This window comes from Meriones unguiculatus, chromosome 4 (genome assembly GCF_030254825.1).
Source record: "Meriones unguiculatus strain TT.TT164.6M chromosome 4, Bangor_MerUng_6.1, whole genome shotgun sequence".
In the NCBI taxonomy this organism is placed as follows: domain Eukaryota; kingdom Metazoa; phylum Chordata; class Mammalia; order Rodentia; family Muridae; genus Meriones; species Meriones unguiculatus.
The window spans coordinates 100,986,160-101,009,579 of NC_083352.1; the positions used below are offsets into that span (position 1 = coordinate 100,986,160).

The following is a 23,420-nucleotide window of genomic DNA, read 5'->3' on the forward strand; positions in this document are numbered from 1 at the left end:
TCTGGGCCACCCCAACTCTCTGCTTCCCAAGAGAGTGTGCAGTGGATCTCATATGAGCAGGACTTGGAAATGGGGCTACATCCAGGAAGCTGAGGAGAACGCTGTGCCCCACCAGGCTCTCTGTGGCCCTAGAACGAGGGTGAATTGAATAGCCTCAGAGAACTTGAGGTGGCCATTACTATAGCACTTCTGACTGTTTCTGTCACAGAATCCAACTCAGGGGGCCCCTACCCTGATGCAGGTTGCTGAGTGCCCAGAATCCTCCAACAGCCGAAGCTACCACTTCCCCACAACCATGAGCACAAACTTGTCCAAGGACAATAACACACAGCCCAATACACAGCTCGTGGTGGAGCCACTAGATGGAGCCACAGTGCTCCGCATATTCCTGCCAACTATGGTACTCCGTGATCTGTGCTATGGGCCTAACTGGTAACTTGGCTGTCATTTTCGTGATCCTGAGGCCACCAAGGATGAAAGCAATAACTGCTGTATTTGTCCTGAACCTAGCTATTTCTGATGGGCTCTTTGTGCTGGTGCTCCCCTATACTGAGTACCTGCTACAGCACTAGCCATTTTGGGAGCCATTTTGCAAGCTGGTACTGACCACTGACCACTACAACACCTTCTTCAGCACCTACTTCCTGGCTGTGATGAGCGTGGACCATTACTTAGGGCTACTGGTCACTGTGCAGTCTGTCCGATTGCCTAGGCACACCCAGAGAGGGGCAAAAGCTGCCAGCCTTTGTGTCTGTCTGGGTATCACCATCATGGTTCTGCCCTTCTTTTCCTTTGCCCATATCTACAGCAATGAGTTACAGGCACCCAGTTGTGGGCTAAGCTTCCCGAGGTTCCAGGCTAGCCACACATATACATGGGTCCTCGGCTTTGCAGTGCCTGCGTGCATCATCTGCATGTTACATGTGGACCTGCTGCGCAGACTCTATACCATGAGTCTCCAATCTGGCACCAATGTTCTGGGCAAAGCCAGGAGAAAGGTAACTGCCCTGGTCCTCACTGTGTTGGCTGTGTGCCTTCTCTGCTGGATGCCCTTTCACCTGGCCTCTGGGGTGGCCCTGACCACAGACGTGCCCCACATATTCCTGGTCATTGGCACCTCCTATGCATCAGCAGCCTCAGCTATGCCAACTCATGCCTCCATCCTTTCTTGTATGCCTTTCTAGGTGACAAATTCTGCAAGAATTTCTGTACCATAGTCCCATGTCAGGAGGCCTGAGCATCCTTGCCATTCACCACATCCAAAAGCAGTTGACCAAGCCAGGGGACATCCTGCCTCTTCTTACTTATCCCTGTGTTCTCTGCACAGACATGTACAGACAACCATGACATCACTTTTGGTACATCTGCCTCCTAAGCATCCTTGAGAGACAGTAGCAGGCAATTTGGTCCTGGTAGCAAGCACCCTAAGTCTGGTCACCCATAGAGGATGGACAGAAAGATGACCCCTGGCTAGTACTTTATGTGCCATGGAACAGGAACCTTTGTAGAACTGAGAGGTTACAAAAGCACAGGGAAAGCTTGGTGTGCTGGCACATGCCTCTAATCCCAGCACTCAGGGAGGCAGAGGCAGGGAGATTTCTGTGAGTTTGAGGCCAGCCTGGACTGTAAAGCAAGTCCAAGACAGCCAAGGCTACACAGAAAAACCCTGTCTCGAAAAACTAAAATAAATAAAAATAAAATAAAGAAAAAGCACAGACACCTCAGCAGTAAAGCCAAATATTGTTCTGACCCAGGACTCCCTGACAACCTCAACACATGTGCCATCCTCCTGTCCACCAAGTACTTGAGCTTGCCACAGCGCTTAGACCTTCATCTAAGCCAGACAGTACTGGTTAACTTCGCTGTCCAAACCTCCTACCAGTCCTTCAATGTCATTCTCTGACATCTCCCCTGAGTGTTACCTATTGCTGTGCAACAAAAACTTAGATGCTGAGAGATAAGAGGTGTGTAGCTTCTGAGGATCCAAAACTGGGTAGTGGCTTGTTCAAGTCCTGGCTCAGCCTCGCACACACAGGACTTCAGACAGAACACTGGTGAGGTCTAGGTCCTTTGGAGGCTAGGCATGGCTGAGACCTCTTTCAAGAAGCCCTGCTCCTGTGGCTGCTGGCGAGACATGGATGGTCTGCGAGCTTCTGGAGTATTCTCTCATCAAGGAACCAGGGGATGTGAAAGTAAAGAGGAAAAGTGGGCCAACACCTTGTGGTACCTAGTCTCAGAATGCACTTTCAGCCCTGATACATGCCGAGTATTGGAGAGGACTGGCGGAGGACAGCCTACACGGAGGGCTGTGGGCACTTTTTAAACCACCACCCGCTGAGATCACGCTGTGCCTGGGCTTGTCTCTTCACCATACAGTCCTACTTCAGCGAAGCCTAATTAGCACACACTGCTGCCGGGTAAGAGAACCCCTTCCAGACAAGAGCCTCTTCTGAATAGACGCATCAGAACATTTCACTTTCCAGTACTGCAGAGAGTGGCAAAACCAGGCATACGGGTGATGGGTGCTAAATGTGTGAAGGAGAAACAGGGTGAGCGGATGAGTGGGTGCGAAGATCAAGAGAGGAACACATTGCTGAGTAGGCACGGCTGTGAAAGAGCCAGGCACCCTGGGCTAGAGCCTCTCAGCTGGCTCTTGTTAGAGCTGACCACAGCAGAGGAGGTACCAGACAAATTTTCTCTCAAGGTTCCAAACTCTTGTCCCCTTCAATGTTCTAGTGGCATTTAGTAAGCGGTAGTTATACAGACCTTTGTCCTTACCTACAACACAGCAGACGGAACAGCCTTCTTCCCCCTTCACTACCCAGGGCTACATCAAGACCAAGGGTGCTTCTCACCAGGACCCTGTCGGAAGTAGCTTTGTTCGTCTCTATGAACTTGGGGGTCTGGGAAGGGACTTCTCCACCCCCCACAGTCTAGCTCCTGATGTCAACCCCACCATTAGCACCTAAATCTCCGTTATCTCTCACAGCTGGTTGGAGACCTTGGTTAGGCCTACATCGGGGCCACAGTGCCCTCTCGTGGAAAGGGAACAAAGCAGCTGATGAACCTTTCTTTTCTGAAGTGAAAAGACCCTTGGGGCCTATCTGGTACTATACATCCGGCTTTCCACATAACCCCAAGAGGAAGTGTGCACAGTTCCCTTTGCACAGAGTAGGAAAGTCAGATTCAAAGAAACTCGACTTGATCAAGCCCAGTGGTAAACAGAAACAGTTAGGAAAGAGAGAGACTGTGTTGGACAGAATGGGGAGGAATGGAGAAGGTACATAATTCGGAGGGCCAAAGAGGCCCCTACCCTGATAGGCAACCCTCTTGAAGACACTGGCCAGGTTCAGCAGCCCAGAACCCCACCTGTCAGGAGCATGCAGTCTCCTGAGGACTATAACTTCATCAAGGAGGAAAATTTTCCCTTGATGCTGAATTTCTATTTGAAACCAATGTGTTTTTTGAGAATTATTTATGTGCCTATAAACACACACACACACACACACACACACACACACACACAAATTCACATTTTGAAGTCCTATCCCCCAATGTGATGGCGTTAGGAGGTGACTTTGTTATGGAAATGGGTCATGAGGTTGGAGCCCCACAACCTCATCGTTACTGCTGAGGGAACATACGCAGCTCTGAAGTCCTCTTTCTATAAAGTGAGGATGCAGTGAGAATACAATCTCATAGAATCTAATCCACCACACCTTCAGGGACCATGTCTTTCGAGCCTGAGAGAAATTCACGCCTGTTGTTTATAAACTGCTGGACTGAAAAAGCCCAAACTGACAGTGTCTGTCATTAAAACTTGCATAAAACCAAGCACTGGTTCACCACCCTGTACTGTGCCTTTGACACATAGGATCCTCCTCAAAGCCCCTTTTTCTGCCCGAGTGTCAACCTGAGCCAAACTGGGCTTCCATGGACAGGGGCCAGGAGGTAGCTTTCCAGGGCATAGGGTTACTTTGCCACCAGAGGAGGGTCGTCTGCTCCATTTTCACTATAACTCCCTTTACATCTGCTCAAGAAGTGAGAGTCTACATAATTGAGGTAAAAAAAAAAAAAAAAACAAAAAAAAAAAAAAAAAAAAAAAAAAAAAACTCTACAGGAAAGGCAGCAGCTTCCACAACCCAGGACCTAGTTTTCCTCCCATGAATCAAGAGGCTCCTTGCCAACTGGTGGTGCATTCCTTTAATCCCAGTACTCAGGAAACAGGCAGGCAGATCTCTGTGAGTTCGAGGCCAGCCTGGTCTACAAAGCGAGTTCAGGACAGCCAAGGCTACATAGAGAAACCCTGTCTCAGAAAAACAAACAAACAAACAAACAAAAACTCTGCCAAGGACAGGCCAGGTTTAAAATCATCAGCCTGATCCTATGGCCCCTCCCAATGCATGTCAATTCCCAGGAAGTTACTCTTTTGTAGCTGGAGTCAGAAACACTTCTTCTACGGACAGCACCAGACAGTAGGCAAGTGTTTATTAAAGCACTCCTTCATTACTCAAGAGGCAGGCTCAGTGCTAGCTACATGCAAGAAATGATACTTGTTGCATGCTTAAATACATAAAGATATACAAATTCACAAAGTTTCTGACCATAGCAATACGCTATAGCTAATGATTCCTGCTCCAGTGTCACAGAAAGAGACCTGGCCTTCCCGGAAAGATTGTTAAGGCCAGGTCTCTCTGAGACAGGAACCAGCCCAGGCCCGGCATCGGGCCCTGCATTATATGAAACCACCTGACCAATGCCTCAGTGTAAGACCATAATCTATGGAAGGTTGCTGGTACTTTGGTATCTTGCCCACAGAAAGTATTTACAAAGCCTCTTATTCTCTGAACCACCAAATAGGTCTCCAAGGTACAGACTCTTCTTCCAACGTCCCCAAACCCTGATGGTCCTTGCAGATTGACTCAAATGAGCCATTTTAGGCTTCGTCTCTCATACCAGCACTTCATTTGATGCCAGCCTCCAATTTGGCAGCAAGCTCAAATTTGTCCTAAGACCTGTAAGTGAAACAAGTGGTCACAGTGGATATAGAACAGAATACGTCCTGACTGCCACCATCCCCAGGCTTCAAGTTCACTTCTAGCTGTACAGCTGCTGATCTCCAATGTCAAGTTAAAAGAGAGGCTGCTGGAGAGCTTAGGAAGGTTGTGGAGAATGCTGAGAGAACATATACTCCTGCCTTGCCCCGCCCTTGCTAAGCAGACAAGACCAGCACATGGTGCCTCCATGTCGTGATCACCCTACAGAGGCCACACGGCTCTCTCCTGATTACCTCTCACACACCTGGGAGCAGAGCTTGTGAAGCAATCTGTAGTGTAAGAGTTCACAGTGGTTTTGGAGGGGAAAAAAAAAACCTTAGGGAGGCTGTGGGTCTTGTCCCCTTGTTGGCCTGTTGCTGAGAAGGTGGCCCAGCTTGGAGCCACAGTCAGTTAGAGCAGGCAGTGGCAGTCCAAGTAAAGTGTGAAGTCCCCTTCACAGACTTCATGGTACAGCTCGGAAAGCATCTTCTGAAAACGGCCATCCAAGAACCCACCGACGCCCACCCACCTCAGGTAATCTGGCTGCATCAGTGGAGTCAGAACCAGAAGATGCTCCAAGGTGACTCCAGGCTTAGAAGCCAGCCTTACTTAAAAAGAAAAATGCTGCCCACTGTACTACCGGGTAACACCAAGTATGTCCAGCCGTCTTGTGGAGATACTGAAGAGCTGAGGACAACAGCAGACAACATGTGACCATGTGATCACTACCATACCTCAGGTTGAGTCCACCTAGAACCAGGAGAGCAGGGAGAGGCCAGGGAAGAGTCAAGTAAAGCATGAGTACCTACATGGGCTCACCAGGCATGTCCACTGTTTCCATGCAGTGTCCTTTGGTCCTCTCTGGTCCTACACCAAGGAGGGAGCTTGCTATAACCGAGGCCAAGAAGGCCACCTTGACGCTTTGACCTGTCCCATGGTGTTATAAGGTCTTCCTCTAGGACTGAGCATCCTGAGCCATTCAAGGCCCCAGATGCTCAAGGTTCAGGGTCAACCTAGAGAGCAGTGACCTGTGTGAGCTCTGTGTTGGGTGTAGATGGGCTCTGTGGGCTGACAGGCACCATGGGCAGGTCCACGCCTAGTCATGCCGGCCGTGGTACTGTCTCAGAGGTCTTGCAGGCAAAGCCCACATCCTTGGCGATGCTGCGCACGCGATCAGAAACCTGCATCTCCCGATGCAGGGATGAAGCGCAGCAGAACTTCCTAAAGCAGGCCTTGAAGTTTTCATCCAGGAAAGCGTAAAGAATGGGGTTGAGACAGCTGTTGACATAGCCCAGGGCTGTGCAGAAGCGCAGGATGGCTACTGCAGTCTCACTACCTGGCTGAACACCCAGTCCTTGGACCAGCACAAAGACCTGCACGGGTGTCCAGCAGCCCACAAACACGGCCACCACCACCAGCACCAGCCGTGTGATACGCCGCAGGTTCCGGTCCTTCTCTCGGGAGCCTGAAAGCAGACGGACACCGCGGAGCCGTCGAATCATGAGGCTGTAGCAGACAGAGATGATCAGCACAGGGATGATGAAGGAAAAAAGGAAGATGCAGATGGCAAATACAGGGCCCCAATAGTCCTGAGGGGCAGGGATCTCCACCAGGCACTCGATCTCTGCAGGAGAGAAATGGGGTCAGAGATGCCACCAAGAACCACGGGGAACTAACTGGTCAGGGAGGAGGACCACCCACTGACCTTCATCCTCCACTTGTGCTGAGCCCATGATGGCAACAGGAACACCAACCACTGAGGCCAGGGCCCATATGGCCACGTTGACAGCCTGGGCTTTGCTGGATGTCCGAACATCCAGGGCACGGATAGGGTGGCAGATGGCCACGTAACGGTCTACACTCATGGCCGTGAGAGTGAAAGTGCTGGTGAACAGGTTGTAGTAATCAGTGGCGATGACCGTTTTGCACAGCGCATCTCCAAATGGCCAGAAGCCCAGGAGGATATCGGCGCCCTGGAAGGGCAGGGTCAGCAAGACCAGGGTATCGGCCAGCGCCAGGTTAAATATGTAAATGTTGGTAGCTGTCTTCATCTTGGTGTGCCTGTAGCGGACAGGGAGAAAAAAAAAGGCTCCATTTGGCCACTTTGGCTAGACTTGGCAGCAAAGGGGCCACCACGAGGGTCATCATCTTTGGCTCTCCCAACCCCAGTATCTCCAAGGACGCTTGTTAAGTGGCAGATCCTGCACTACACCCAAGGTCCACATCTACAAAAAGGTTTCAACCCTCAGGCAGGACTACTCTGGAAAAGTTGGAGGCCTAAGAGAGTACTTGAGTACGCCTCTAACCTGAACTGTGAGCTTTGTGAAACAAATCAAGAGAGAAAGATGCTGTCTTCTCTCCCGAGTCTCTCTTAAGACTCCTCTCTGAGGTTGTTCAGGGGGTCACTGCCTGTAAAGCTCATCAAAGGTCTTCCAAGTGCACATGGCGTCTAGCAATGAAAACAGAAAATGGTGGGACAGCCAGGTGGCTCAGCCAGGAAGGGCACTTATTACCAATTCTGATGACCTTAATTCCATCTCTAGGACACATGTGGTAGAAGGAGAAACCAACACAGTGGTAGGAGAAAGCCATCTCCCTCATCTGACCTATATGTTCACACAGACACAAACATGCACATAAATAAATGCAGTATTTTTTAATTCTAAAAAAAAAAAAAAAACAGGAAATGAGGACAAGAAAGAGCAGGAGATGTCCTAATTTTGTTTGATTGTATCCAAAACACCTAGAACCATGCTAGGAACATTATAAGCAATAAATATTAGTGGAATGAACTAACGTTTATGATTGTGGTAGGGAAGGGTGATTGTAATGGTGATGGTGATGGTGGTGGTGGTTATAGTGGTTATGGTGGTATGATAGTTGTACCACTAGAAATAACAGTAGTCCGTGTCAGTTTTGTTGCTAGCAGGGAATCTGGGATTAAGTTCTGTTTCTTAGAAATTAAACCCAGAGACCTCAATTGCAATAAACAACAATGTCAATGGTAGATATCTGAGCCAAGCTCTTGATATAGATTTTACCTCATTGAGGTTTACAAAAAATGCCGTCTTGATCCCTACTCTCTGGAGAAGAGAGCTGAGGCTCAGAGGACTAAGTATCTTTCATAAGATCTTAAAATTACTAACATGCAGAATGGGGCTCAGACTAGGGTTTTTGGATTCTTGGCGTACACCCAACTCCTGTGTGTCTCCTGTGCTGTCTCCTGAGCCAGTGTGCCCACAGCAGTTCCTGAGAATAGCTCTCTGGGGATGTTAGAGGATATGATGGCCTTCCTCATCTGCTCTAATGCAGTAAGTGGCTCTGAGTAAAAATGTCCCAAATGCAAAGGAAAAAATAATGCAGGAGGGAAGTGCTGAAGGATAGGCAAGGCTCACAAACCGCCCCAGGTTGGTGCACTTCTTGCCAAAGACACATCCTCTAACAAGAGGCACATGGGTCATAGAATAGTTTCCCACAGGGGTCCTCTGCCGAAAGTCAACATTGGGAAGGCTTTTCCTCCTGCACTGTCTAATCACATATCACATGGGCACACATGCACCCATATATGGCTTTGTAATCCACATTTCCCATTTAATAAATGTAGAAAATAATTGCTCTGAAATACTAAAAGGATAGTGATGAGGCAGAGTATGGACACTGCCCTGCCCTGCCCTTCCTCTACCAATACCACTCTTACCCTGATACCATCAAGGAGGACCACAGCCTCTTTCTTCAGAGCCATTTTTTTTTAAAGAGAAAATATCTTTTATCAGTGAAGAACCTTGCTCTAGTTATTGCCGTTCAAGTACCTCCCATGTCTTCCCAATGCCCAAAGAATTCAGTGTCCCCAGTCTGGCATTCAAGTCCTCACCTGCTGTCTCCAGTCCCCCTCAATCCCTCAATGCCCTCCCAGCTGGAAAAAAGCAGAGACCATCATTGCCACAACACATTTATCCATTGAACACTCCTTGTGCGGCTTCCTTGTCCACCAAACTGTATGTCAGACTGCCCCTATCAGTGTCCTCCTCACTGTTGACCCTACCTCTATTTTTGTCCTCCAAAGTTTTCCATTTCTGAGTACCAGTAGAAGGTACTGGTCTGGGCTCAGCCAAAGACCTCCACCATGAACAGGGATCCCAAGAGCCAAAGAACAAGCATCAGCCCTTCTGCCTCTCTTTGAGAAATCCTAGTATCCTGTGTACCCATGAGGTCATTCACACAAACAGCATGGCATGGACTTATCTGTGGCTCCAAGCCTCCAGATGGCGACACCTAGTCTGGGACAGATGGGGGCAGAACAGGAGTTGAACATCAAGGTTGATCCTGCCCGCTAAACAGAGAGGAAAGAAATTTGATGGAGCAAGCAGAAAATCCATCCTTGCTCAGATTCATCCAGAACAGCCTCCTGCCTCAGGTTCTCCCTCCACAGATTGGTGGGGCCCAGCCTACCTGAGGATGACATACATGACGAGGCAGTTCCCCAGGAGCCCCCCGATGCACACAGCCAAGTAGAGCCCCACGATGGTGACTTTGAGTCCAAGGGGCAGGAAGGCGCTGTGGCTAGCATTGAGCAGCAGGTGGTGGGGTACAGTCTCATTTAGGAGGGACAGGTTGCCTTGAAAGTGGCTGCCATACAAGACCTCCCAGAATGGGGCAGGAAAGAGGGACTCCATGCTCTCACCCTGAAAAGCCACTCAGTACAGTTCCTGGAACAGGGCACAGAAATAAGTGACCACAGTGCTAGACACAGTCCCCTGAGGCCTTAGAATACAGCACAACTAGACTAACAGGCACACGAACATCCCCATGGGCACCCACAAACATTAGGCACCCACACAGACACACAGATACACAGACACAGACAAAGGCGCACACATGGGCACATGACGACACACACAGAAGCAAAGGAGCACATTTACCCACACCGTTACCTCCTATTAGGATTACAGACTCAGAGAGAAGCTACGTGGATGGCTACACAAGCACAAATGTCCACCCACAGAGATCAGGGTCCCACAGCCACCTGCATACAGAAATGCCCAAAACATCCGAAGGCACACTGGGGCACGGAAAAACAAGGAGTTTACCCAGAAATGCCTAGTGCTCAGGCATTTCACATAGCTTCCTCCCGGTGCTCCCCCACCCCCAGCTCTGCCAGCAGCAGCAGTAGCCCTCACCGGAGCCCCGCTTACCTCCAACAGCACACACAGCCTCTTCAGAACCTGGACCAAAACAGACCCTAACGCTCAACAGAAAAGCAGGCAGGCAGGCAGGCAGGAGCGCAATGGACCGAGCAATGCTTTTCACTCCAGCATGGGGTCTGCTCGGGCTGCGAATGGCTCCTAGCTCCTGCTCGGAAGATAAGATATTGACTAGACAGACGCAGCAGCCAATGCGGCAGCCAGAAGGGGAGGAGGGGCAGAAGGCTGTGGCTGAGAGAGGGAGGGGCAGTGCAGGTTGGAGAGGGGAGCCAAGAAAAAGATCACCAGACAAGAACCTCTAGGATCCACACCATGGACCCACCCAAGACAGACACACTCAGGAGCTGGGACATACAATGGGGAAATCCATAAACACAGAAATGGAGGCATGAACAGGAATTCAGACACGCGGAGCCTTAGACACAAGAACACACACAGAGAGGTACACCGAGAAACGCTCACCAGAGGCAGAGGTGAGGCTCCAATACATGCAAATGTTGTTTTGTTTGAAGATATTTTGGAGGAGGGGGGGGAGGTTCGAGACAGGGTTTCTCTGTGTAGCCCTGGAACTCAGAAATCCATCAGCCTCTGCCTCCCAGATTAAAGGTGTGTGCCACCACCACTGGTGAATGCTGTTTTGTACAGCCTAGCCCAGACCAGATTTTGCTAGCTTTCCTGCCCAGAGCTGTCCTCTGCCGGGTGTCCAGTGGGACAGAGCACCACGGCAATAGTCAGCAATATTCTGACCCAACTAATTCTCCAGGTAAAAGTCTTGTTGCAAATAAGCAAGAGACTCTCTGGACTGAGGACCCACGAAGTGCTGCCCTGAATCTGTGTGCTGCTTATACGCAATGTACACCAAGTCCGAGACAAAACTGAGCTCCTGAACCCCCACTACACACGGCCATTGCCACCCATGTTATCTTCACACAAATGAAAGCATCATGCCTCTGAAGTCTGGAGCTGCTCATCATTATGGCAGGGATAAGAGGAAGCCAGGCCCACTGGCCACTTGGAGCCACACCACAACTGAGTCCCTAAAATGGATCTTAGCATACACAGAGAGAGCAAACTCCTAAGGACCTTCTTTGCTAGCACAGAGGTCACAGTCCACTGAGAGAAAAGCCTTAAGACAAGGTCATGTAGGCCAGAGACCCCATGCTGAGTCTCTACCCATCATCAAATCTTAGGCTTGTTTTTCCTGTCTGGACTGAATGAGAGCCAGACCTCCCACATACAGCCAGACCCTGCTCTTTCTCCAAGGATGAGGACCTGGTTGCTAGGCAACTCACAGAAGTGTTGCTAGGATACCTGTCCAACCAGAAAAGGCCAGAGCAGACAGCTGCCCCAGGACTCAGCATCCCAAGTTGTCTCCAAGGACTTGTCTCTGATGCTGATTCTTGGAGACACGTGGACACTCAAGGAGACACACGAGGACACATTCCTGCAAATAAACAGAACACACAGAGAGATGCCCAGACAGGCACAGTATAGACGCAGAGACACAGGCGATACGTGTTCAGAGATGCACACGAGAATCACATATACAAACCCACAAAGTGCATGCAGGCACAAAGAGAAAGATACAAAGGGATGTGAACTAATGTGGGAACAGGCAGGCACAGATCAAGGCCTCTAGATATACAAGCACATAGATATGCACTTTCTGTCTCTCTCCCTTCCTTCTTCCCTCCCATCCCAGGCAAAGCTGCCCCCCTGATCTCAAAAGTCTGAGGAGGTAGAAACTCAGACAGGCTCAGACTCCTGAAGCCTCTTTTCCAAACAACCCCAGAGTTCTCAACCAAGCTGTCTCTGCACCCCATACAGAGTCCCTTTTCCTAAGTCTTTACCTGCCTTCCAGTCCAGGCTCCAGATTTGAAAAGAGGAAGCTGTAAACATTAAGTGTAGGGAGAACAGAGACATAGAATGTCCCTTCCTTGTAACGGAAGTTTTGGTTCCTTTGCACGTGATGTAAATATGCTTTTGTTTTAATCCCCAAGTGTGGGATTTTAGTTGGGCTATAGTTTGTACACAGCTGTTAACTATCTCGTGAGGAGTGTGGCTTTTGCCAGCTGGTAACAGCCCTCCACACCCAGCATAGAGAGGGGTGTGGTCTAGGACTCTGAGAGTGTAAATATGGAGCCTAGAAAGAGAAGATGTGATGTTCAGTGTTGATGTATGTAGCAGTTTAGAGAGACCAGAGACAGTGTGTCGGTTTGGAGGAGAGAAACGTTTTGGGGCACAGCAGCGTGGAAGAGAGTGCTAGATGCTGTTGGTGTACTTTCTAAAAAACTCTTTTATTTACATTTCTTTTATATTTTTCTTCCTACTCCACCCCTACTTCCAACACCAGGTAAAAGAGAGAAAGGTTTAGTGGAAGAGGGGGTGCAGCTCTTTTTCTTGGCTGCTTTCTGTTGGTCAGGGTCATTGGGTTCCTTAGAGCTAGTCCAATTCTTGTTTCAGGAGATCTCCATCTTCTTGTCTTACAACAGCAACCAGGAGCAGCAAGGGAGAAGCAGGAGCAGCATGGTTCTTTCTCAGATCAGAATCAGTCCCATATCCCACATCTGGCACCAAAACAAAACAAAAACAAAAACAAAAACAAAAAAAAAACAACAAAAACATGTTTATATCCACAACAAGCCACAGCTAACAGAGATTGGTATAGAGCCCTAAAAGAACCTCTTGACCCTAAATAGCAGGGAGAAGTAAAGGGATCTGGGCCCCTTTTCCCTACTAACCTCTTCTTTCTCCTACTTAAGGTTGGAGGGTTGGTAGAAGGGAGGTAGAGCCCTAAACACCCCAAATAGAGTGGAGTTTTTAAAAGGAGCACTCTCATGGCCTTTGGTTGACTTCTGTGTTCTTTGTTTTGTCCCGCTGAATGGATCCCACACCCAAACCAGCTACATACACTCCTGCCTATTCTAAGAAACCTTTCCTACCACTGCCCTCGGTCCCAGGAGTCCTTGGCTCAGCTTCATGGCCTCAACTATGACTCAGCTACATTGCTGCTAGATAAGACTGAGCTCTGGTTTCAACATATGTCTGTGTGTACCAACAGAATGTGGCTCAGAGTCCACTATACACATACTGTCTCAGGTAGAAAAATAATTTGGTCATCTGACAGATGAGGCGGCCAAAATAGGCACTGGTGGTACAGAAGAAATAACTTAGGCATCTTGATCCCAAACAGGAACTCGGCAAGAACAAGTGGGCTTTCCAGAGGGGAAGAAACAGTGCAATATAGGACATAAGTGAGACAAAAGGGTCAGCAAGGGACAAAATACGTGAGAGTATTACTGAGGATTCAGGCAACGCGAACAGCATGACTCATTTTCGCAGTTCACCGCTGAAGCCACCAGAAGCTGCACATGGGTATCAGAAGCACCCTGGCAAGGTCTAGAGCAAGACTGGGTGTTGTTATAAACAATGATGAAAATCCCAACTGTTCTATTTTACCAAAAAAGACTCAGAAGCCAGATGCTGGGGTGAAAATCTACTAGCTCAGAGAGGCAGAGAAAACAACCAGCTGACCTTCCTTCTCAGTTCAGGTCTGAATGGAAAAAACCCAAAAGGCTCACTAATACAAATGACAGCCCAGGAAGAAAAAGCCAAAAACCCAAAGCCTAAGTCTTGCTGGTTCAAAACCCAAAAAGCTAGAGAGCTGAGGAGCTGAAGCCTAAGCTAAAGCCAGAGCTTGAGCTAAAGCTTTTTCTTCTCCACCCTGTCTTAAACACCCCTCAACTCAAAGTCCCTCTTACTCTTTAATCCTTGTCATCTGGTTTCTTGCTTTGCCTCTTGACCTAGGGTTAACTTTATTAGATCCATTATACAGAGAGATCTTGGATCTAACGTTATTAGATCTTGGATTAAAGAACCTCTTGACCCTAAATAGCAGAGAGAAGTAAAGGTATCTGGGCCCCTTCTCCCCACTAACCAGCTAGGGCTGGGTGAAACACACAATCATCACCTGTTTACAATAAACCTAAAGTTCTTGGATTAAAGGTGTGTTTTAGGGATCAACCAAATCAAACAATAAACAGGGTTTTACAGTTCACAATTTTGGGGTTCACAATGGGATTAAATATCCTACAACAACGGTGTAGCCACAGCTGTCCCTGAAACTTGCTATGTAGACCAGGCTGGCCTCAAACTCATAGAGATCCACTTGCCTCTGCCTCCCATGCTCTGGGATTAAAGGCATGTGCCACCAAACCCAGTTCAGGCACATACTTGCTTACCTCAAGAGAGAAAAGAATAGGGGCACAATCACAATAAAATCTGTGTGGAGTCCCTACAGCCAGAGAAACGATCTAGGAGAAGATGAAAATAAAAACTTGGTTCAACCTGACTTAGACAAACTGGATCAAACTCTGGGAGTCTAACGCCAGGCAGTTTATTGACAGCATATTTAAACCCAGTTTGGGGGAAAGTTTCCTGGTGTAACACATGCTTCAGTGCACAAGGAGGCCTAATTTCACCATAACTCAATTCACAGGACATGTGATTTCTTCCAAGAAGATGAGTTCTAGAGATAAGCTACCTGTATTAGCTTAAGGGCTGGGGAAGGATCTGGTGTGGTCTGAGTCCTACTGGTAGCGTAGAGATCATTTGGACTGTTAGCCACCTAAAATCCTGACTGTGGAAGCTTGGGAGAGGCCCTGGCTATAGAGATAGTTGTAAGGGTCATTTAGACTACTAGCCACCTATTGTCCTGGTTGTGGGAGCTTGATACAACCTGACCCAACAGATAACATAGATCACCAGTCTCTTAATCACTTCCAATTCCCAGCCTTCTGGGTGGAAAAACAGATTTTATGTCCTTTCCTTTGAAAAGACAACCCACGTTCCTGGTTTGTGGATGAAAGGACCTTCGTGCTCCCAACAAAAATCAGAGCAAAACCAAGGTCCAACAGTATAGAGAGCTCAATACTTGATGTCTACAACCTACTCATGATTCTCAAAGTTCCAAATTGCTGGGCAGTGGCAGTTCTCGGACTCTGCCATCCACAGTGCACAGCTTGTCTCACGGGCTCAGGCTCGCTCACACCTGCTGCTGTCCGTGTGGCTGTCCCATAGTGCTGGCGTCTCCAAACTGCTGGGGTCTTCACTAGGCTCTACCCTCACAAACAGCCTCTCCTGAGTTCTTTTCAGGGACTTAACCTTGCTCCACGGTACTGAATCTCGGCCTCTCTCCATGAGCCCTTCATGGATACTGAGGCACTCAGGAGGCCAAGGCAGGCAGATTTCTGAGTGCAAGGCCAGCCTGGTCTACAGATCAAGTTCCAGAATAGCCAGGACTACATAGAGAAGCCCTGTCTCAAAGAACCAAAATAGACAGACAGACAGACAGAGATGATTTATTATTCATCAGTTTGAACTTAGACAGCCAATTTGATTTTTTTTTCCATAGCACTAAACACTAATACCTAATCTGTATTTTTGATGGTATGACTCTTCTTAGAACAAGACAGAAAATAAACATTTTAAAGACAGCATAACTTAATTGTTACATGTTAAAGACAGAGAGTCTAATGTGATTTTTTTTGTTTGGTTGTTTGGTTTTTTGAGACAGAGTTTCTCTGTGTAACAGCTCTGGCTGTCCTGGAACTCACTCTGTAGACCAGGCTGCCCTCAAATTTACAGAGATTCACCTGCCTCTGCCTCCAAGTGGAGGGATTGAAGGTGTGCACCACCACCATCCAGGCTAACGTTATTGTTGATAAGGCTTAAGGCTCAAACAGACACCCAGTAAAAGCATGAAGCCAAAACGTAAAACTAGTCATATATACTTAGGTAATCTCTAATTCCTGTTTTAGAGCTAGATAGCAGAGTAGGGAGTTGCCTTCACTAATGGTCAAATGGAAAGATCTTCCTCAATGTGACTTTAGACAAAAGCCTTTGATTCTTTTAGTTTATACTGAAGCTAAATTATATTCCCCATCCTTGTTTGAGTATTAAAAGAAAAGGAAAAAAAAAGGAAGGAAATAAAAGACTACAGATCCCTGAGTAAGACATCAACTATCTGTCCAGTGTCAATCCTATCCAGTGTAGTTTAAAGACACAGACACATACAGTCATTGGGTTTTTAACCTCTCATGAAATGAAAATGCAGAGTCTAAAGTCACCTATTTTAACCTTAAAAGTTGTAGAAGTCAGCTGAGTGGTAGTGCAGCATACCTTTAGTCTTAGCAAATCAGGAGGCGGAAGCAAATGGATCTCCGAATTGGAGGCCAGCCTGGTTTATGTAGCCTATTCTGTTCCAGGACAACCAGAGCTACAATATGGAGAAACCCTGTCTAAAAAAAAAAACAACAAAATAATAGTAAGAAGATATTATATGATTCATGATATGACACAATATCATAAGCAGAAAAGACAAAAAGGAAAGAAAGGGAGCAAAAAGCGTTTTTAATATTTCAGGGCTCTTTCTGTTCCCAAAGCAGCTATGGCTCATGGTCCCAAGAGACAGCTTAGCTCTGAAACAGTGGATGCTTTAAAAATAGACAAATATGTTTACTCCTGGTCCCCACTGGTCCCTACAAGCTGAGAGAATGTCTACCTTTAATCATTTTCCTGAGGAACAGACTTATGTGTGTCTTGACAGGAAAGAAACTAAAAAAGATTTGCATACATCACTTCTTTAAGATTAATGGCAAAGTCAGGACTGATACAACCTACCCTTGTTATAAAAGAATGAAAATCCCAACCATTCTATTTTACCAAAAAACTCAGGAGCCAGATGCTGGGATGAAAACCTACTAGCTTTGAGAGGCAGAGAAAACAACCAGCTGACCTTCTTTCTCGGCTCAGGTCTGGATGAAACACACACACACACACACACACACACACACACACAAGGCTCACTCGCTCAACTGACAGCCCAGAACAAAGGCCAAAAAAACCCAAGGCCAAAGGCTTGTTAGTTCAAAGCCCAAAAGGCCAGGGAGCTAAGGATCTGAAGGCTATGCTAAAGCCAGAGCTTGAGCTAAAAGCTTCTTCTCCATTCTATCTCACTCCTCAACTCAATGTCCCTCCCATTCTTTAATCCCTGTCAGCTGGTTCCTTGTTCTGTCTCTTGACCTAGGGTTAACTTTATTAAATCCTGTGTACAGAAAGCTCTTGGATTAAAGGTGTGTGTTAGGGCTGGCTGAGCCACACCATAACTACCTATTTACAACAAACAGAAAGCTCTTGGGTTAAAGGTATGTGTTAGGGCTCAACCAAACCAAACAAGAAACAGGATTTTACAGTTCACGATCTCAGGGTTCACAGTGGGATCAAATATCCTGCAAGATACCCTGGTATTTGTAGTCTTGTTAGAAGCCATTCTAGGGTTAGGGTTAGGGACATGTTAGAGAGCTGATTAAACAACATGATGAATGTGGTGGTTTGGATGAGAATGAATGTATAGGCTCATATATTCGAATGTCTGGTTCCATGTTGCTGAACTGTTTAGGTGTAGCCTCGTTGGAGAAGGAGTGTCCCTGGGGGTGGAGGTTTCAAAAGTCTATACCAGACCCAGTCTTGCTCTCTCTGCCTGCACCTTGCAAACTACATGTGTGCTCTTAGCCACATTCCAGCGCCATTCTTGCCTTCCGCCATGCTCTCTGCCGTGACGACCATGTCCTAATCCTCTGAAATTATAACCAAGCTCCCAATTAATTGCTTTCTTTTAAACGCTACCTTGGCCATGGTGTCTCATCACAGTAGTAGTAACCCTAAGACAACAAATTCCTGAAATTAAATTGTACACACACATATTTTTTTAGGCGGAGAGAAAGTGCAGAAGCAGCCATTGCTAATATGCTTTGGACCTATAATGCGCTGCTTTGAGGGACTAGTTCTCCCGCTGTGTCTTAGGCTGCTCTCTTTTAGGCAAGAAAGCGTCTCAGGGCACCTAGAGAATCAGCCCTTACAATGAGGTCCTCTGGAAAAGCCATGTACTGTTCCACCTGAACCAAAAGTGAGTTAGAGATGATGCTAGGAAATTCCTATCAGTGATACTTAAGTGTGTCTCTGGCAAAAAAAAAAAAAAAAACCAGAAACTAAAAAATCCAGGACAGATCAGTCATTGATAGTCTAGTGCAGTCAGCAACAATACTTCAAGACGAATTTCAGCAGTGGTGGGGAGACAGGAGCATATAGCTCCATATTCTCAGCTTTGGCAGCCTGGGAGTTTCCCTAGACTTTTAGGGATCTCAACAAAATCCAAACTAGCAACATTGGCTTTGACACTGGAAAAATATTTTAGGGCTACCCAGGATAATAAAGATGACATTAACATAAGTATAAACATGATAGTTAAAAGAGAGAGAGAGAGAGAGAGAGAGAGAGAGAGAGAGAGAGAGAGAGAGAGAGAGAGATGCTGCCTAAAGAGAAAAATAAAGGGGTTGAGGAGATGCCTCAGGGATTAAGAGCATTTGCTGCTTTTGCAGGGCCTGAGTTGGGTTCCCAGCACCCATGGCAAGCAGCTTAGATGTGACTGTACGTCCAGCTCCAAGGATTCCAACACCCTCTTCTGGCCTCCAACGGCACCCAAATACATGTGGCACACACACACACACACACACACACACACAGAGGGGGTAGGCAGGAAGGCACACAGTCAGACAGACAGACTGACTGACTGACTGACTGAGACAGAGGGAGAAGTGAAAGGAAAGCACAAAATTTAAAAACTAGAATATACTTCAAAATTTAAGAAGAGGGGCAGAGAAAGAAAATATTCCTCAATGTGGGTATGTGTGGGTATGGGCTTCCAAAAGGAAAAAAGCTTTTCCAAAGGTGGCTTTTTTTTGTTTGTTTGTTTGTTTTTTTAATGTTTGGGTATTTGTCTGTGTACCCTGTGTGCCTGGTGCCCGCGGAGACCAGAAGAGAACATTGGATTCCCTGGAACTGAAGTTATAGGCACCTGTGAGCTGCCATGTAGATGCTAGGAACCAAACCTAAGTCTTCTGGAAGAGCAGCTGGTGCTCTTAACCACTGACCCATCTCTCCAACCTCTCCAACCCCACATATGGGATTTGTTTTAAGGTTTAATTTTAATTATATGTCTGGGTATAGGTGAGTATACATGAGTACAGGTGGTCTCAAAGCCAGAGGCTTCAGGTTTCCCTAGAACTGGGAGTTACAGACAGTTGTAAACCACTCAGCCTGGGTGCTGGGAACCAAACTCAGTTCCTCACAAGAGAAATTTATGTACTTAAACTCTCAGCCATCTCTCCTGTCCAGATTCTTTCTTTCTTTCTTTCTTTCTTTCTTTCTTTCTTTCTTTCTTTCTTCCTTCCTTCCTTCCTTCCTTCCTTCCTTCCTTCCTTCCTTCCTTCCTTTTTTCCTTTATTTACTTTTGGTTTTTCAAAACATGGTTTCTCTGTGTAGCCTTGCCTGTCCTGGACTCACTTTGTAGACCAAGCTAGCCTCAAACTCAGAGATCTACCTGCCTCTGCCGCCCTGAGTGCTGGAATTAAAGGCATGCCCTGCCACCACCACCCAGCTTTTTTTTCACACCCCTTTAGTAATTACTTGCAAGTTCAATTAACATACTTATCAAACATAAAACCAGTTGGAGTACCAAATCTGTTTAACACTTCCTCCCTTCATTAAATTGACATGGAAGGAGTGTCCATGGAGAAACAGACTGAATGCTAGCAAATTGCCAGAGGTCTGAAAGCAAACAAAAAATTGGTTGGAAACCAAAATGCTTTCAAAGCAAACAAACAAAATGGATAAGCTAATGCAGTGGCTCTCAAACTTCCTAATGCTGAGACCTTTTTACACAGTACCTTGTGGTGACCCCAACCATAAAATTATTTCGTCACTACTTTACAAATGTAATTTTTCTACCTTTATGAATCGTAATATAAATATCTGATATGTAGGATATCTGTTAAGGGACCTCTGTGAAAGGGTTGTTGAGGCTCACAACCCACAGGTTCAGAATCTCTGAGTTATTGACAGTTGTTAGGAGAGTCGGTTTCCTCGGGGATGCAACCCCTTATGACAGCCAATAGATGGCAATACACCCACACAAAAATACTGGCAACACTGAGGGTTTAAAAAGGAACACAAAACTGGGAGGGGAAAGTGAAAGTGGGATGAGGGAGGAGTTAGAGAAGAGGAAATAGAAGGTAGATTTATAAAAACTCATTATATGTATGTACTAAATTCTCAATAAAAATATGGCAATCTTTTCTTTCTTTTTTTTCTTTTTTCCAAGACAGGGTTTCTCTGTGTAGCCATGACTGTCCTAGAACGCGCTCTGTAGACCAGGCTGGCCTCGAACTCACAGAGATCCTCCTGCCTCTCTAAGATTAAAGGTGTGCATCACCACTGCCCGGCTAAATATGGAAATCTTAAACCAAATGCTTTGAGAAAAAAAAAAAATCCAACAAATAGTATCTTAAACAACCAGTTCAAAATAAACAAATGAACCATTGGTAGCTCTGAGCCTCAGAAAGAATTCACCAAAATCTACCCGAAGAAATAATGCCAATGCGTTTAGACACAAAGGCTTCCACAATGGTGCTTAGCTCTAAGGCAGGTGATTCTTCCCAGGAGAAATGATTCACTCGTGGGGTATGTTTGGGTACCATAACTGTCCATGCTAAAACACAGCTCTCACCTCAAAAGGGATGAGATATAGTTTATTTTGAAGCCAAATATGAGTGGCCATGGCTCAGGAATACAGATTTGGGTTATTCCAAATACCATGTTCCAACTAATAATAGTTTCATGGAATTTTTATAGTAACAGAACAACAACAACAAAACAATCACAGCTCAAGGAACTTTTCAAATGCATCACTAGAAATATCAGGCAGGCAGTTACAGCAAAGTAGGGAAACCTCAGGCTACAGACCACAGATGCTATCTTGATGGCAATCTTAGCCTTTGAGTTGGTGGAAGCTAGTGGTTTGTTAATATTTTCCAAAAGGTTTCACCTGTTAGTCACAAAGATGTTAGGCCAGACACAGAGGTGACAAGTAATAACTATGAGAGGCCTAACGATAGCCTAAGATAAAATTGTAATTATGCCCTGTACCTACAATACTCCAACCTCTCCACAGTCATTGAAGTGCTCAATTAATCAGCCTAGGAGAAGGTTCACTGGAAGGTGCTGTTCTTTTTCAGAACTCTGGTCCACAGAGTTTTCCAAGCCCACAAAGGCAGAGGAAAAGTTATAGTCCCTTACATAGAACAGAATTTTCTCTTACTCCCTGTGTGATCCCACGCCATCCCTCCATGGAAACCGGAAAAACCCTCACCTGCATGTGTCGCTACCATAGGCCCTGGAGGCTGAGATGGTCCAGGACTCTGTCTGGATCCATAGGAACTACGGTATTCCCAGCTGAGTATTATGAATCCAAGAAGTCTGCTTTGGAGGAGGTGGTCTGCTGGTGAACCTCGCCAATTCTATTTTTCCCTGAGACCAGGATCTTCCTCCTCAACAGCCCCAGGTTGGTACCAGAGTCCAGCCCTCACCCCAAATACCTGCAAAGGAAAGGAGGGACCGAGAAAAGCTTCCTAGGGGCATTGGAATGCAAATGTTTGGGGGCTGGAAGAGGAGAATCTTCACTCCACTCAGCTATGGGGATAAAGAGATAAGCTTTCAGACTGCGTTTTACAGAGTCATAAATGAACCTTCAACCAAGAAGCCAGGGCAAGCTTCCAAAATCAGTGGGAACAGTTAACAGCTTCCTGAAGAAAGTCTAGAAACTTAGCAGAGGCCTAAATTTCAGCCATAACAGGCCCACCTGCAAGAAACAGGGATCCACCTCTCAGCCAGGATGTGCGACCTACAAATGAAAAAGAGGCCCTGCCTGCAGGGGCTCAGGTTCTAGACTCCAAAGCGATCGCCCATCCACGCAGGAGTGAAGAGGAGGCCTAAACACAGGCACTGGAAAAATCACACTCATTGACAGATCATGGACTCACTACATTAACTTTATTGGCCTAATTTATGTAAGATGATCATATAAACAAGGTGATTAATACGAGTAAATTATAGAGTTAAGAGTTGAATTACCTGAGGCTTTTTCTTTCTGAGGTTGAGTGACCGCACTTCATTTAATTATACATTCAAGCGTATCCGTTTTCCCAAATTCTGTGGGAATGTTTTGTGTACAGGCGCTTTGCCTGTATATATGGGAATAACATTTTTTTAGGGTAGGAGAGTATTTCATTTCATATGTTTACACCAATATTTTATTACACATTCATCTGGTGATGGGCAACTAATTTGATCTCAATTCATTAATAGAGCGACTAAAGCAACATGGACATGCAAATACCTCCATGGTAGGGCATGGAGTTCTCTGTCCATGGTAAAATAGCTAAGTCATACAGGAGTTCTCATTTTAATTTTTTGAGAAATCTTCAAACTGGTTTCCACAATGGCTGCGTTAATTTGCTCCTCTCCAACAGGGTTCCTTTTTCTTCACATCCAACATTTGTTGTCAGATATGTTGATGACAGCCTTTCTGACTAGGGTGAAGTGATATCTCAACAGCTTTAATTTGCACTTCAGTGATGACTAAGAATATTAATGCTGTCTAAAATAGTTATTAAACATTTGTGTTTCTTTTTAAAAAAAACTGTCTATTCAGCTCATTTGCCCATTTGTTTGTTTGTTGGATTTCTTTTTTTGGAGACAGGGTTGCTCTGTGTAGACTTGGCTGTCTTAGACTCACTTTTTGTAGAGCAGGCTTGACTCAAGCTCACAGAGGCTGCTCTGCCTCTGCGTCCCTGAGTGCTGGAATTACAGGCATGTGCCACTGCGCCTGACTTCAATTGCTCATTTGTTGATTGATAGTTTTGTTTCTTTAACATTTAATTTCTGCCTGGGTTTTGTTTAGTTGATTGGGCTTTGGTTTTAAGACAGGGTTTCTTTGTCTTAAAGTACATCAAAACAAAGCACTTTTTGTTTACAATTAATATTATTTACAATATTAATTCTATCAATCCAGAAGCATTGAATGTCTTTCCATGATCTTATATCTTTTGTGATTTCCTTTTTTGTTGTTATTTTTAAGGTTGATTTTTATTTTGTGTATGGTTGTTTTGCTTGCATGTCTTTGAACCACATACATGTATTGCCTGCAGAGGACAGAAGAGGTTGTCAGATACCCTGGAACTGGGTTAACTTCCACGTGGGTGCTGGAAAATAAACACAGGTCCTTGGA

At 46.2% G+C, this 23,420-nt stretch overlaps 2 protein-coding genes across 7 annotated transcripts; one reads left to right on the plus strand and one right to left on the minus strand.

Moving 5' to 3' along the window:
* The first annotated feature begins 235 nt into the window (after window positions 1–235).
* Npbwr2 (neuropeptides B and W receptor 2) lies at window positions 236–1,237 on the plus strand. The gene is given in 3 exon segments (XM_021647698.1): window positions 236–400; window positions 402–1,122; window positions 1,125–1,237. Coding segments are annotated over 3 exon segments (999 nt in total).
* A 3,230-nt stretch (window positions 1,238–4,467) lies between these two features.
* On the minus strand, window positions 4,468–10,906 carry Oprl1 (opioid related nociceptin receptor 1). 6 transcript variants are annotated; one of them, XM_021646669.2, is made up of 5 exons: window positions 10,700–10,904; window positions 10,229–10,385; window positions 9,486–9,742; window positions 6,742–7,097; window positions 4,468–6,660 (listed from the first exon to the last, which is right to left on the minus strand). In XM_021646669.2, exons 3-5 carry the CDS (start codon window positions 9,707–9,709, stop codon window positions 6,137–6,139), a joined length of 1,104 nt encoding a protein of 367 aa, XP_021502344.1. In that variant the 5' UTR covers window positions 9,710–9,742; window positions 10,229–10,385; window positions 10,700–10,904; the 3' UTR covers window positions 4,468–6,136. The 6 variants fall into 6 exon arrangements, with proteins under 6 accessions (XP_021502344.1, XP_021502334.1, XP_060238647.1 ...); XM_021646659.2 differs by lacking the exon at window positions 10,229–10,385 and having other exon boundaries at window positions 10,700–10,906; XM_060382664.1 differs by lacking the exon at window positions 9,486–9,742 and having other exon boundaries at window positions 10,700–10,903.
* Window positions 10,907–23,420: the final 12,514 nt, after the last annotated feature.

What these genes read in the sequence shown, in the direction of transcription:
- Oprl1 (XM_021646659.2), bottom strand. Translation starts at nt 9,709, where the DNA reads ATGGAGTCCCTCTTTCCTGCCCCATTCTGGGAGGTCTTGTATGGCAGC. An exon ending in GTCATGTATGTCATCCTCAG is followed by an intron (nt 7,098 to 9,485) that starts GTAGGCTGGGCC and finishes TGTCCGCTACAG; the next exon opens with GCACACCAAGATGAAGACAG. An exon ending in AGCACAAGTGGAGGATGAAG is followed by an intron (nt 6,661 to 6,741) that starts GTCAGTGGGTGG and finishes TCTCTCCTGCAG; the next exon opens with AGATCGAGTGCCTGGTGGAG.